Genomic DNA, 15,709 nt, shown 5'->3' with positions numbered 1-15,709 from the left:
GGACATAAGAAACAGAGGGAGGAAATTCATAAGTCTAGTAGGAATAGGGAATAAACTATTAAGAGTAGAAGGTTTTCCAGCATCTAGGATTTTAACAGTGAAGGGGTGGGATTTTGCTGCTTGTCTGATTAGTTGGGGTATGTACATCGAGGGGGGGCACAAGTGCAATGAGTTCATCAGAGCACATCATTAAAATACTTGTAAAGCAGACAGGAATGTAACATTGCAGTGATAGAATTGAGGTTAGAGCTTAACTGACAGTGAGAGATTTGACTCTTTTGAGCCTTGTCTAAGAGGGAGAGACTAATGATAGATACATCAGATGCAGCAACAACACTTCATGCATGGGCGAATTGTGGTTTTGTAAAGATATTTGCATGAGAAAGTGACTGTGATGAATTTACTTGTTTTGATTGAGAAAAAAAGCAAACATTAGAAATTAACGTAATGTACTTGCAATAATGTAATGTACTTAATGTACGTAATGTACTTGCAATAACCCTTATCCCTGAGTGGCTTCCGGGCCTTCATAAGTGGTGATCACTGTGTAAAAAAAAAAAAAATTGTTTTTAAGCAAAAAGAATTTGTTTTGAACCAATGCTGAATATCCTTTGTCTGCTTTTTCATTTGTTGAATAAAAAAAAGTAAAAGTCACTTAGTTTTGAAAAAGAAAATTATATAGTGTTTGTCTTTTTTTTGCATTTTGTGAAATATCAAGTTTTAAAACAATCTTTTAGATTGCGATTCAAACTTTAGTATTGGCATTATAAAATTATTGCCTTCGTACCCTGCCTATTCATTTTTGTCAACCAATCACGTTTTTATGTACAAGTAAGGTCCAAAAATACTATAACTTTATAATAGTTTATAGAAACCTTTATAAAAAATAAACTGTGATTTCATTTCATTTTGTGTTTAGATTTTGGCACAGACAGAGAGTGGGGGGAAAATCGATGAGTTTGTTCCTTATAGCAGGGCCTGAGGAAATGTCATTTTATCTACTTATATAAAATAGCCAATTTAACAGAAATTTAATTAATCTAAATAGAAATATGTTGCTTACTTTGTTTTTAATACTTAAATACTTTATCTTTCTTTCTCTCTCTCTCAACTGATATAACACACTCTTTTTCATCCTTTCCCCTGTATCAACAAAAAAAAATATAAAACATATTCGCAGAAAATTAAAGAATATTTCACATTGTCCATCTAATTGATTATAGTTGATAATGATAAATTATAAAATCTGTGTAGATTTTTTTTAGTGAAAATCAATCCATGAAGTCACCTTATGTAAGAAGCTTAAAAATGATATTACTTCTAGTCAGCAATGAGTGTTAGATGGATAAATTTTGACTCCAAAAACATCAATTCTTCCCCCTTTGTGAGAAACCTCACTCATGGAATGTGAGTACTAAAGGATAAAATAGGGAAAATGAGTTATGAGGTTGCCAACGTCAACTTTCTAGTTTATTTTATATCAATTTTTATTTTCTTGAATTAAGTTTTCTCGTGATGCACTGATTTCTCTGATTATAACACAAATGCGTTCAACTTTTTTTTCTCTCTATTTCCAAACGTGTAACTTTTGTATTTACAGGCAACTCCACTCGACGATATTATATCAAGTTCAACTTCAGAACAACCCAAACCCGTCGTGAATTCAGCTGGGCCTTTGGTGAGTAACAAATGTCAGAAATATGTGAATTTAAGAAATTCAGTTTTCTTTCTTTTTAATGCCATTTGTGAAAATGTTAAATGTTACCACTTTAGAAGGAACAGACCTTCTTAATGTTCATTTTTCAAAATATTTTTTTATTGCTAATAACTTGCATACAATTGTTCTGGCCCAATGTTGGCATACATGTATGTAAGAGTTTATAAATTATAACTTTGCACAACTGGGCAATCTCATCATTAATGAAACCAGTTTTGAAGGTTTTTTTCATCAACAGGTTTTTTGTATTAAAATGTATTGCATCAAGTTAATATTGATAATAATTTTTAGACCCACCATCTTTTTATGCACTGCTTATGTACATACAATATTTTTATGCTTATGTTTGCATATTGATTTTGAAAAGGGACATTTTATTAATTAACTATAATTTAATTTTTAATTAAATGATTGTTTTGATGTTAATATAACGCATAGTTCTGTTTCGCAATATTCTTTTTATTTTGTAGACAAATATTTAACATTTGTGTTTAAATGTTGTTTTAAAAGGGACTGACTTGGTTTTCAACAAGTTGTGATCTATTTCCAAATTCCAAGTAAAAAGGCAAATTTCTTTCTTTTCTTTACAGTTCGCATTTAAAAGATAAATTTGTATTGAAATGTTTCTTGTTTTAGATGTTTTTATGTTTTTCAAGTAGTAGCTGGTTGGTAAAGCCAACTAGCTTTTCTATAAATCCCAACATAACCCGACGATAATGTGACCGTTTTCGTCATTTCCCCACTTTCTATTAGAAATTTCTATCATCAAGCACAAAAACATTTCAGATTGTTATTACTGTTTCAAACGAATGTTTTTAAAAGAAAGATTAAATATTAAAAACCTTGGTACTTATACAGTTTCATCAAGACATAAAAAAATATCGAAAAAAAGTTTAAATTGTACGTATCCGTTATGGAATGTAGTTCTCCGAAAAAAATTTCACTGAATTTCATCAATTAGTTTTGTTTTTTTTTAACAGCGAAAATATAAAAAAAAAAGTTTAAATTGTATATATCCGTTATGGAATGTAGTTCTCCGAAAAAAAAATTCACTTAATTTCATCAATTATTATTATTTTTTTTTTTTTTTTTTTTTACAGCGAAAAAACAATTTGTTATGATACCAAGCAAAAAAAGCTAGTATTAAAGATAGGGAGGGAGTGTCAGCGCTTTAAATTGAGTTATCTCCCCCGTGGCGTTTTTAAAATCCAAACAAAAATTTAAAAAAATCAAAGATATCTACCTTCAACACGCTATCATAAAAATGCGTTTTTCCGTAAAAAAAAAAAAAAAAAATACTCAATCAAATTAAATGAAATTTTTTCGGAGATCTTCAGTTCAAAACAGATACGTACACTATAACCTTTTTTTTAATATTTTCATTTTTTAATGTCTTAATTCAACTGTATAAGTACCAAAACCTCAAATTGGTTCATATTATCATCATTATTATTATAGCTGAATAAATCTCGACTCTGTCAACAAAAAATATTTAATGAAATTGAGTTTATAGAATATAAGATTTTTTTAAACAATGAAAAAAATGATTTAAAAATAAATATTTAAATATTAATTCTTCCAAAATTCATAAAAACTGTTAGAATACTTTTCTTTTGTATTGTAAACTTTAATTTTCAACCAAAACTGAAAGTATTTTATGTGCGGGATCTATTTTGGCCTAACACCATTTTCTACTGACTTCAAGTTCAGACTTATTCCGTTATGCCTAAGAATAATGATGTTATAGACCAATTTGAGGTTCTAATATTTATTTTTTCTTTAAACTTACATTTAAGATAGTTATTGTTTTCAGCCTGTATTCAGAAGTATTCAATCTTGATCCTGACAACCATTTCATCTCATTAACCCATATCCTCATGTCATATGTGGCCACGATAACATCATGAAAATTTAGTAACACATATACACAAATGATTGGGCAAGCACCTCTCTCTTTTAAACGTTATATATTTTGCAATGCTTTGCTATTTTATTTTCAATCTGTCCTTCGTATCAAACGATATCCATCACAAAAAAAACTTCCACATTGTATATTTATTGCTGTATGTGCGCAATTTGTGTAATACAATTGTTTGCCATTCATTGTCTGTGTCTGTCTTTCGTTTAATGATGGCTTCAAATGAGTTTTGACTTGTTAGAAACTTGAAATTACTTTTATTCTTTCGGCTTGAAACTGTTTTGTTATTTTTCTTTCCTTACCTGCGACAGGACATGTTCCTTGGTGTTTGTCCGTGTGCCAACATGGCTTAGCAGGTGTCACGATTTGTCTCAGGACAACCAATAATGGCTGCTTGACTAATAATTCACTAATTCTTCACGTCCCCCCCCCTTCTCATTTGGCAGCAGCTCAACAAGTGACAGACATTAGGTTTTCTTTGGGTTTGTTGTTGCTGATCTTTGATGGTCTTGTCTGCACATGTCGCTTGGCAATAAAATTATACCCCCCCCCCATTTTTTTTTTTTTTCAAATGAAACTTTTGTTTTGTATTTCCAATTATATTCTGTGTTTGATCAAGTTTTTTTTTTTTTAACTGGTGCTCAATTATTGAAATATTAGAGATACATTGTTTCAAATTTGAAAATGTTACAATAATTATTTCGAATCCAATATATCATTAAAATGTTTTTAGTGTAAATTATTTGTTTACATTTAAATATTTTTGTTTATTGTATTGATTTCTTTGTACAAATGTTGCAAATTTTTCTTGAAGGTACTCTTGTTCATTTGCCATCAAAAGTGGATCAACTCAAATTGTGTCAACATTTTGGATCATCATTGTTTAAAGAAATAACCAAATTGATTTTTTGTTTTTCAATTTAAATATATAAGAAAAAATTAAGTTAGAATTATCTTACTCATTCTTATTTAAGACTATTCGTAACATATTTCTATTCAAACTCTCATCTCTCTACTTCTCACTCTTTCTCCTTCTCCCATATCAGCTCCCTCTCTCCTTAAACCCCTATTTTTAGCATCTCCAGCGCCTGTACAGGCATTGAAGTTACTAGTGAATATTGTGAAAAATGCATAAAATATTGCCAAATATAATTTACATGGCCAAATTAATTTAAAATCATATTGTGGCTATACATCTGAAAGTTGAAATTGCCTAAAATATTTAAATAATGACATACATAGAAATAGCTTGATGATCTAAGAAAGAATCTTTTTCAAATTTGAAGATCTGACTAAAAATAAGGAAGTTATGGCTATTGTGTGTCTTAGGGTATTTACGCATCGCCTAAAAAAAGTAGAATCTTTTTTTTTTATTATTGGCAGCTATAAAGTCGCATTTATTACTAAAATTAAAGTTTGAAAGTTTAATATATGTGAAACCCAATATTTCTTAAAGGAAATTTGATAAAAGAATTACACATCGAATTAATTTTAAATAAAAAAGTATTTTTTCAAAATAAACGTAAATCGCAAAACTCGTTGCTGCTACTGCTACTTTAACTGCTGACTGACTTATAATTATTAGTGCTACTATTCAAGCTATTTACTTTTGCTGAAAAGAGATTACATTTTTTGGTGGTGGGAGAGGGGATAATTAAAAACTGTTGGTACCAAATGAGAAATCAACATAGAATTATCATTTTTATGCATAAAAAAAAAATACTAAAAACATTATTTTACTTATTTAGTTAGGATACTGAAATATTTAGAAAACAATGTTTGAGACACATCATGTTGAAGTTGTATTTTTAAGACAACAAATAAAAAAAATAATGGACCCTGAAGTGATATTTGTTTTTCCAAATTTCATAGCAAAATTCCTCATAGGGAAGTGGTTCCAAGTTTTTAAGTATTGCTGGGGTCCCCCCCAAAAAAAGACACGAAATGTCTCTTTCATATAACATTAACATTTCTATCATTACTTTCGTAAAGATTCTTCAAAAATATCACATATTAGTTTATTATACATGAAAGGATATTCATTTCCAAACGAAATAATATTTTGAGGACTTAAATGTTTTAATTCTTTAAATATGACTGTTTTAGTAGAACTTTCTTGAAATATCCAAAGCATTTTATGGTCAGTGGGCATAACTAGTATCAGTCAACCTCAGAGCTCCTGTTTTGATTGTAAATAACTACAGAAGAAAGTCATTAAATGATAGGTGACATATTTGAAAGATGAAGTTCAGTGTTAAAACGTGATAAAGTGTATATCTTTCTTGTTGAGTAGGATCATGCTTTAGTGGTGCATGTTAATGTTTTGCATAGGACATTTGGAAGGTGTATAGGACAAAATTGAGATCATTTTATTAGATTATTTCAGCTTGATGTAGAAAGCACCATGGAGTTTCCTTGACAGATTCAACTTGCTCATAGAAATTTTTGTTGATAGAATAAAATTTTATTTTGTTTTTTTTCTTCAATTTACACTTTGAATTCTAATATTTATTCATTTACTTCTTTTTTTTCAGTTTCGGCTCAAACGGTCCTTTTTAGAAATTCTTCACGATGCCGGTGCAAAGGGTGAATTATTTAGTGAGAAAGAGGTAAATCCTTCTGTTTTGTTAATCTCATCTCATAAATTTTGATATGATATTCTTTGTAGACTCTGTTTCCTCGATTGCAAAATGAAACTGCGTGTTACTCTTCAAACATTGAGAAATAGCTTTTCAAATATAAACCATATTGTACCATTTGCGTCTGACAATTTCCTTTAAAGAAAGTTAAAACTTTATAGATAGTCCAATTTGAGTCGTTGGGAAGGTAATCCAGGAAAGATGATAATTGTCCAATATAAAACTCTTCAAGATTAAGCTTGAGTACAAGATTCCAAGGTAAAATACTCCTTAAAATATTTCATGTGTCCGTGATCGACCTCAAAATCATTTGAAAATAAACTGTAATGGTTAAAATAATCCTCATGAAAATTTCATATGCTGCCAGTCAATATAACTTGTGTGTACAGACCTGTAAAAAAAAAACTGTTGATGGTGTATGTTTTGAAGAAATGTGTACTATAGAGGAGTTGCGAATATTATTGATCTGAAAATATAATAAAGTCCTATATTACTTTATTATTTATTTTTTTAATTTATGAGTTGCTCCTCTTAATCAGGTAGAGCTTTTTCTATCTTGATAGGTTTGCTTTATTAATGAAAATATTTTTTTCAGGTTCATTTTTATATAGATATATAAATATATATATGTGTTATTTTTCTACATTTAGATTTTTCGTCATCTGAAAAATTATGTGTGGTCTCGGCGTTTGTTTCATCCATTGCATCAATGGATTTGCCTCTGCCAGAACGATAAATTGGCAAACGTTTTTAAGTGCGATAAATTTGTGATCCCTGATGTGCCGTAAGTTTCTATTAAAAATTTGTATTTTTTCATCTGTAATAATAAAAGAATAGAAACCAACAGATATTTTCAAAAAGAAACTTGATTGAAAATTCATTTTTAGTTAACATCATCGTATATACTAAATACTCGTTCAATTAAATTATTTAGTTTTTAACTTGAAACTTTTAGATTATAATTGTTATTCTTTTTCTGCTTTTTATGATATCCTTAATTTTTTTTTTTTTTTTCATCTAGTTATTTGGTTGCAAAATTTGGTGTTGACTACCCAACATACCACCCAAAAGTTAGAAGAGGAAGCAGTGATCTGGTGAGTGATGTTTTTGGTTGATCAAAAAGTTTTAACAATGAAATTTGTAACTTTATTTGCTTAATATCATTTAATTCATCATATATATATATATATATATATATATATATATATATATATATATAACTAGTAACATTCGTGTGTGTGTGTGTGTACAACTCTCCTACAGCCCATGCCAGTGGACCGATCATGACAAAACCTGGCATGATGGTCCCCCACCTAGGCATGGTGCATAATATTTTCCAAGTAAAGGTCAAATTCATAGCTCATGTATATATAATCTCTTGCAGTCCGCACCAGTGGACCGATCATGACCAAACCTGACATGATGACCTAGTGATGGTACACACTATTTTTCAAGGTCAAGATCAGAGGTTAAAATCGGGACGTTGCTGCACACTCGGGTACTTACATATGAGTACTCAACCATACAGCAAAGTCTTGTGCAAAGTGCGGGTATCTTTGCTAGTATATAACATTTCCAAAATCTTTCACAAAAACCACTCATTTAGCTGAAACCACTATCAATAATTTCCCCCACACTTTATCTGTGCCTAAACCTAAATGCAGATTCCATGAACAAAGCTTCTTTCTTAGAACTGCACACTGTTGAACTTTGTTCCGTTTCCCTGCTTTCTAGCTGACTACAATATGGTCGTCTTCAAGTCCAACGTAAACAAGTTCTTGATGAGCCGTTCCTCTTAAGTAATCCAATTTAGCAAATTTCCACTACTAGCAATTACTATAATATTGTCTCGCATTGACTATTGTGCACTAATTAACCCTTATGCTCAAGTGGTCTCCAGGCCTTGATAAATGGTGACTCCTTCTAAAAAAAAGTTAACAACACATTTCATTGGAAAAAGCCTTTTAAACATGTCAGCGCTGAATGGTTACCGCTCGTGAATATGTATTGTATATGTAACTGGCTTTTTAACTTCTTTTTTTGGTATAGCTTGATCAGGGATTGAATGCCGGTCTCCTCGTCTGGGTTAGTGAACACTCTTCCTATGATGTAAAATAAGCAGGTACAGATGCATACATGAGTTAATTTCTATTTAAAAGTATAAATTAAGCAACGTTATTTTTCTGCCAAAGTGGCTTATGTTCGTTTACTTGCCAATAAGGTATAAGTATAAAGTATTTTTTTGATAATTTTTTTTTTTGATTGCTTAAATTGTAGATGGCATCAATGAAAACACTTAATTTTTTTTCTCCTCCTTCCAGATTCCAAAATCTGTTAACAATGTCACAGTACCCCTTCGTAGTTATAACTCCGCTCCAAGCTGTACTCGCTCAACACCCTCGGATATTACAAGTAGTACTGCAGATGCAATTTCACCAATTTTTACAGAAAAACTTGAACATTTATCCGGGAGGTCAAAAGATAATGGACTTGCATTGTCTAAAGAAAGTTCTTTTACAATGCTCAGCAAATCAGTGGAAAATTCCTCGACAGTGGCTGACAAATCTGAGGTAAATACTTCTGTGACACCTGAAAGGGCGAAGGAAGGTGATTATTTGGCACTCGGTAATTCTAAGGAGAATTGTTCAACAGCTGCCAACAAACGTGAAGAAAATTCTTCGCCTAAAGCAACCAACAGATGTGAGGAAAGTCAATCATCTCAACCTTACTTCTCACATGAACTTACTGCATCATCGAGCGCTCAACGAAACAATAGTTTTACACTAACGTTAAAGATGCAAGATGACAACGAAGTTCTCAACTTGCAGGTAATTTGGTTGCATTTCTTTTGTTAAAATCTCTGCTTTCTAATTGGATTATCTTTCGGTTTTTCTTTTTATTAAAATAGCTTTGGAGAAAATTAAACAGATAGTGACCACCAGCAAGCTTCACTTCTAGACCTATTCCTTAGCACAGTATTCCTTAGCACAGCACCTGAGGATTGTGTAACCAATGCTCACAGTCCACTTGGAAACTAGTGGCATCAGTAGAAATCACACTCAAATCCCAACCCCAAGGTGAAAAGCTATTGCTCAAAACGATAAGGTACTACAAAAGGGTTGACTGGAAAGTTATCAGAGAACATATCAGAGATGCCCATGAACCAATATCTTCTCACTCCCTGCTGAACATTGTGTCAATGAGACAACTGAATAATACAAAGCGGACATTAAAGCATATAATCCTGCACGGAGGTATTATAATAAGCCCCCCCCCCTCATGGTTCACTACAGATTGTGCATGCACTCCACCCTCTCGTACGTCATAAGCTAAATGGAAATAGGCAAAAATGTATAGATGCTAGAAATCATTGTAAAAGAGTAATAAACACAGCTGAAAGAAGACATGGTGAAATAAATAACCAGGGAATGCATAGAATCGCAGGAGATAGGAACTTGTGATTTCTGGAAAATTTATAATAGATTAGTGAATAAAGGGCAATCAGTAATTCCCCCACCATTCAACAACCAGAAGGTTGCATGCACGGCAACCAAAAAGGTGGGACTGCTTGCTTGGCCATTCGCCTCCAACTCCACTCTAGAGCCAACAAACAACTCCCTCCTAAATTTCCCGATGCGGACAGAAGCCACAATTGTCCACGATGTCATAAAAGACACCTCCAAGACGTGTGGGCCTGATTTCATCCCTGCTATACTAATTAAATGCTCAGCTGAGCTAGTTCCCATACTTTCCAAACTCTACAACAAATGCCTTGCTGAATCCTGCTTCCCTAATAGCTGGAAGATGGCCTCTGTAGTACCAGTGTACAAGAATTCTGGCGAAAGGACCGACCCTCTCAATCATCGCCCTCTTTGCTAAAATCTTCGAGACACTAATCAATCAAGCACTGGCCCACTACCTTGCAAAAGCTACTCTTTTTTTCTGACAAACAGTACGGATTTAGGAAATGTCGTTCCACTGCAGATATTTTAACAGTCATCTCTGAACGCATTTACCATGCACTGGATAAGGTGCGTGAAGCCTGGCCTGTAGCCCTCAATATATTCAAGGCCTTTGACAAAGTCTGGCATGAAGGGCTGCAAATGAAAATTAAATCGTACGGTATAATTGGATGAATACTAAATATAATTAGATCCTTCTTAGACAATAGGACCATTCAGGTTGTCATTGATGCATCCAAGCAGCATAGCATTAATGCGGGAGTGTCTAGGGTTTGACCATTGGACCACTATTATTCCTGATATTCATCAATGACCGATAATATGGAGTCCGAAATGGATATATTTGCTGTGGGTACAACGCTCTATAACATGCATGAAGGAAGAACGGATGTACACAAATCCAAGACAATGACTGAATCCTTAAAAGATGACCTCCAGACCGTAGTCGAATGAGGACGTAAATGGATGTTGAAATTTAATGCTAGCAAAACTAAGCTGCTCTCTTATAACAATTACAAGAAACCTCTCCAACCACTGATAACCACGACAAATAACACTCTATCTGAGAATTCTTCCTTCAAACTCCTTGACTAACATTTGCGAACAATATGAACTGGAACAAATACATTGAGGATATTGCGAAGGCTGCTGCAAGGAAGGTGGGCTCTCTCTATTATGCTAGAAAACTACTCACACCTGAGAGTATCCTGTACCTCTATAAGGCCACCATTCGTTCATGTACATCTGGATTGGTGCATCTACCACTAGTCTCTCTCTCTCTTGGATAGGGTACAAAAAAGAGTTTTCAATCTAATAGGTCCCACTTTGTCAGCTAAGCTCAAACCCCTGTCCCATCGCCACAATGTTGCATTTTTGTGCCTGTTTTACAAGTATATTAATGGAATGTGCTCTGATGAACTCCTTGCACTTGTGCATCCTCGACATACATATTTGCAACAACCCCACTTAGCAACAAAATCACACCCCTTCACTGTTGACGTCCCTAAATGTCACAAAGTTTTCTATTCTAATAGCTTCTTCCCTAGAACAGTTAGACTTTGGAATTTCTCTTCCTACTACCTGCTTTCCAAACTGTACTGACATGCAGAAGTTCAAATGCAACATAAACCAACATCTTCATCTTTCATAGACATGATTCCAATTAATAGCAATGTGCCGCCTTTGCGGGTGAAGGCGAGTAAGAAAAAAAGAAGATATTTAATATAGAATTCATGAGTTATGATGTGTTATCATTTGACGTTTCTCTGTAATCTTTTCCATGTTTTATTCTAGGATGAAAAACCTATGACTGATGATGATGATGATGAAGATGTCTACGTGGAATACGAAGTGATGTCGAATTCATCGAGTTTTCATATGTCTGAGAGTGAAGATGAACATCACGAAGTTTCAATGGTGAGCAATCAACATTTTTTTCTTTCATTTTTTATTTTGTTTTGCCTTTTTTTTTTCTTTATTTTCTTTTTTCTTTTTTCCTTCTGGTACTAATAGATCAAACTGTCTAAAGATATTGATTTCCTGATTCAAATGCACCGTACATCAAAGTTTTTGTCATTTTATTTCTTTGCAATACTTAATCATGTTCTGCAAAGTAAAAAACAAAAAAACATTCCCCTATCCCTACCCCTCTTTTTTTTTTCTTTAACTCCCTTCTTTTCTGACCCAATTAGTAAGGCATCAGAGTCTGCTGACTGTTCCCCTACAGAGATTAAAAGTCCTTCAATAGGTCCACCTGTTGGCCATGGGTAGCGACCCATGATGTTTTAGGATGGGATCCTGGAGGTGGAACAGACCTTGACCTAGGTACAAAGGGGACATGGCCTTGCAATACACCACTTTGGCTCTTATCTAGATGCGCGGTCGGAGAGGCCCGATCTGATCAGTCGGCTAGTCATGTCAAGCCCTAATACAGAAGACAAAATCAACATCCACATAAACACAGGTGTATCACAAAAAAATATTCTCCTAACCCGACTGAATTAGAAGGCGGCGACTAGGGTCAATCGGTTTGAAGAAATGAATATATGACATTGTTGTAATCCCCGACTTGCTATTCTTTCTTGGAAGAGAACAAGTGCTCATGGACTCGTTCAAAAAAAGCCATAAGAATAAGACATGTTATTCAAGAAAATTCAAAAATAGTTCAACAAAAATAGTAGAGCAAAAGCACAGAAAACTATCAAAGAATCAAAACGGAAATCAAAGTGGAAAAACTATTTATCAAAAATAAATGAAAACACTAAACCAAAAAAGTATGGGAGATGTTCAAGAAAATATCAGAATAACAAGAAGCCAATCAAACATCTAATGTGCAAGATGAAAACATTGCAAACAAAATTGCAGAACAATTTTCAATAAATTCATCATCAAAAAACCAAATAAAAATTTTCAAGATATAAAATAAACGAAGAAAAGAAAAAAATTAACTTCAAATAAAAAAAAAATGAAAAGTACAACCAACCATTCAATAGCACAGATTTAAAAGAAGCAATACACAAATCTCATGATACAGTAGTTGGATCTAATGAAATCCATTATCAATTTCTTAAAAAAAAAACTACCAAAACCATCTCTAGACTACCAACTACAAATATAGAATGAAATATGGATAAATAACAGTATTCCAAAAAACTGGAAGCAGGCTATAGTGATTCCAATCCCCAAACCAAAAAAAGATCCAATAAACTACCAACCCATTGCCCTCACTAGCTGTTTGTTTCATTCGAAAGAATGGTTAACAAAAGATTTACTTGGTTCTTAGAAAACAAGAATCTGATTACAAGAACATCAGTCTCATTTCAGAAAAAGAAGCCCTCATCGACGACTTAATAAGACTTGAAACAATTATAAGGGTGGCATTTGCCAAGAAGTAACACTAATATCTTTGAAAACTTATATTACATATCCAGCATATCATTCTCAATATCGTTTTTCTTTATGCAACCGGTCCTGGAATTGACCTTAAACTATATCCAGTGGTGAGGCCCCAACTTGCGGGCTTTGGGGAGTGTGGAGACATCCTTTAATTACCATTGCTCCTAGGTTCACTCTGACCCGGATTGGTAGTACCTGTTAGGGTCCCAACAATGGGTTAAATAGAAACTGACTTGAAAACAACAAATATATTCTATTAAAAAATTTTCTTCAAAATCTTTGGATTTGGCATTAAATAACCCGAAAAGGGTTGATATGCCGTAAAACAAAACCAACTTTATGCAACCTTCATCCTCAATCTTCACTGACCAGTTTTCACTTCTAGATACTGTGTACATTTGCATGATAGGCTCTTTTGCAGCATCTAAATGTTATATAACCCCTAATATGTATGTGTATATATGATATAAAATATATCTGTACGATGGATAAGCAAATACAGAAGTTGGCGGAAGTAGCATAATACAACATTGAACGTAGTTTTATCATGTGTCACATCTTCCGCTTGCTGCGGATTGTGAACCCACATAACTTATTTTTCGCCATTCCTTCCAATCCAGGGCAAGTTTGTTGATGAATGTCCAATCAAAAACACCTCCTTTTTTGCTTTCTAACATGCCTTCAAAGCATATCTTTGACAGGCCAGTGGTTGATCGTTTGACATGGCCAAAAAGTTTAAGGGTTTTACTTTAGATTCTATTGAATAGAGGGGGTAGGAAAATAGTTTGATGTGATACAATCAAGGCCATATAAAACTACTGGGAGGACAAGTAAAATTGTATAGAATAAACAGGAAATAATTTATATCAGTAATTGTAAAGAAATCGTATTAACCTGAAATAAAAATTACTGAACTTTATTTAAATTGAATCATTGTATTTAACGTTGCAGTGAATGTGATAAGATTTAAGTTTATTAATGATAAAAAATATATAAATAGCTATCTTATGTAATTAATGTTAGTTTAAAATTTTTTAAAGGTTTTAAATAAATAACTAGTTATAAGTTAGACTTAAAAAAATTTAGTTTTAATTACAATATACTATTCTACTAGTTTCAACTTGTTTACTGGTAATTTTGAATTTAAATTAAAAATTTACTGCGAGACTATCTTTATTAACTCTGTACCTATAAGACGCTAAATGTAAACAAAACGTTAAAAACAATAACTATACATGCATATACTTTTTGGACCGTTGCGAAGAAGGGAGATTCTCTCTACCGTGCTAGAAAGATACTAACGCCCGAAAGTATCCTATACCTCTATAAGGCAACCATTCGCCCATGTATGGAGTATTGTTGTCATATTTGGGCTGGTGCATCTACCACTAGTCTCTCGCTCCTAGACAAGGTTCAAATGAGAGTCGCCAATCTGATAGGGCCTGAACTGTCATCTAAACTTCAGCCCCTGTCCCATCGACAAAGTGTTGCATCCCTCTGCATTTCTACAAGTACTTTAACGGTGAATGCTCTGACGAACTGCAAGCACTTATGCCCCCTCGACGTAAATACCCCCGACAAACCCGACAAGCAGCTAAATCCCACCCCTTCACAGTAGAGATCCCTAGATGTAAGAGAGCCTTCTACTCCAGTAATTTCTTCCCCAGGACAGCTAAACTTTGGAATTCCCTGCTGGGTCAGTGCTTCCCCAACTGTACTGACACGCAGAAGTTCAAGTGCAACGTGAACCAACATCTTTTTTTTTTTTTTTTTTTTACACAGTAAGGCCCGGAAGCCACTCAGGAATAAGGGTTATTGCAAGTACATTACGTTAGTGTGGAGATTTGATGAAGTGTTTACTTAAGGGGGGCGGTTCATTAGGAATTTGTTAACGTTGGACTTGAAGACATCCAAGTTGTAGTCAAGTGGGAAGCAGGCAGACGGAACAGAGTTCCACAGGCCTGCAGTTCTAAGAAAGAAGCTTTGTTCATGGAATCCACGTTTTGATTTAGGCACAGATAGAGAGTGGGGGAAATTTTTCACGGTGGATTCAGCTAGACGGGTGTTTTTCGTGAAAGATTGGCGAGGGGGGGACCAGAGATTGGAGTTCAGACGAGCACCTGCCGTGGAAATAACGATAAAACAAGGATAGGCTGTGGGAGAGAGGTTGCAGTGTAGAGAAAAGGTCATCCCCCACTAAGCCCACAAAGTCTATTTTGTACTCCGTCAAGGCAGGATAGGCTGTTTTTAGCAGCTCCTGCCCAGATATGGCAACAGTATTCCATCCTTGGACGTATTTGACTTTTATATAGATAGAGAATTGCATCAGTAGTGAGATATCTTCTGGAGCGGTAGAAGGATCCCACCATCTTTCCAGCGACCCTGGCAATGGACTTGATGTACGTGTTCCATTTCAGATCAGAAGCTTGTCAAAACACAGGGCCTCTCCCAGACGAGAGCCATCCATCCCAATTGATGCCAGATGGGGATCAGAACGTTGATGATGTAAGGATAGGAGTTTGGTTTTAGATGCATTAAAGGTAACCAGCCATGTCTTCCCCCCACTGAACCATGCGCT

General features: G+C 33.8%; 1 protein-coding gene across 3 annotated transcripts in view; it reads left to right on the top strand.

Moving 5' to 3' along the window:
* The window catches only part of LOC145288107 (uncharacterized), a 141,971-nt gene that overhangs the window by 114,429 nt on the left and 11,833 nt on the right, over positions 1-15,709 (top strand). For all 3 annotated transcript variants that reach the window (XM_080136166.1, XM_080136167.1, XM_080136165.1), the window contains 6 exons: positions 1,601-1,678; positions 6,170-6,244; positions 6,925-7,058; positions 7,296-7,368; positions 8,596-9,102; positions 11,530-11,652. In XM_080136166.1, the coding sequence (XP_079992292.1) occupies positions 1,601-1,678; positions 6,170-6,244; positions 6,925-7,058; positions 7,296-7,368; positions 8,596-9,102; positions 11,530-11,652 (990 nt within the window). The remainder of the gene's footprint in view (positions 1-1,600; positions 1,679-6,169; positions 6,245-6,924; positions 7,059-7,295; positions 7,369-8,595; positions 9,103-11,529; positions 11,653-15,709) is intronic.

The sequence above is a fragment of the Euprymna scolopes genome, chromosome 11, assembly GCF_053919585.1.
Source record: "Euprymna scolopes isolate OS-2025 chromosome 11, ASM5391958v1, whole genome shotgun sequence".
In the NCBI taxonomy this organism is placed as follows: domain Eukaryota; kingdom Metazoa; phylum Mollusca; class Cephalopoda; order Sepiida; family Sepiolidae; genus Euprymna; species Euprymna scolopes.
The sequence above is the reverse complement of the archived record's forward strand: the minus strand, read 5'-3'. Positions and strand labels throughout refer to the sequence as shown.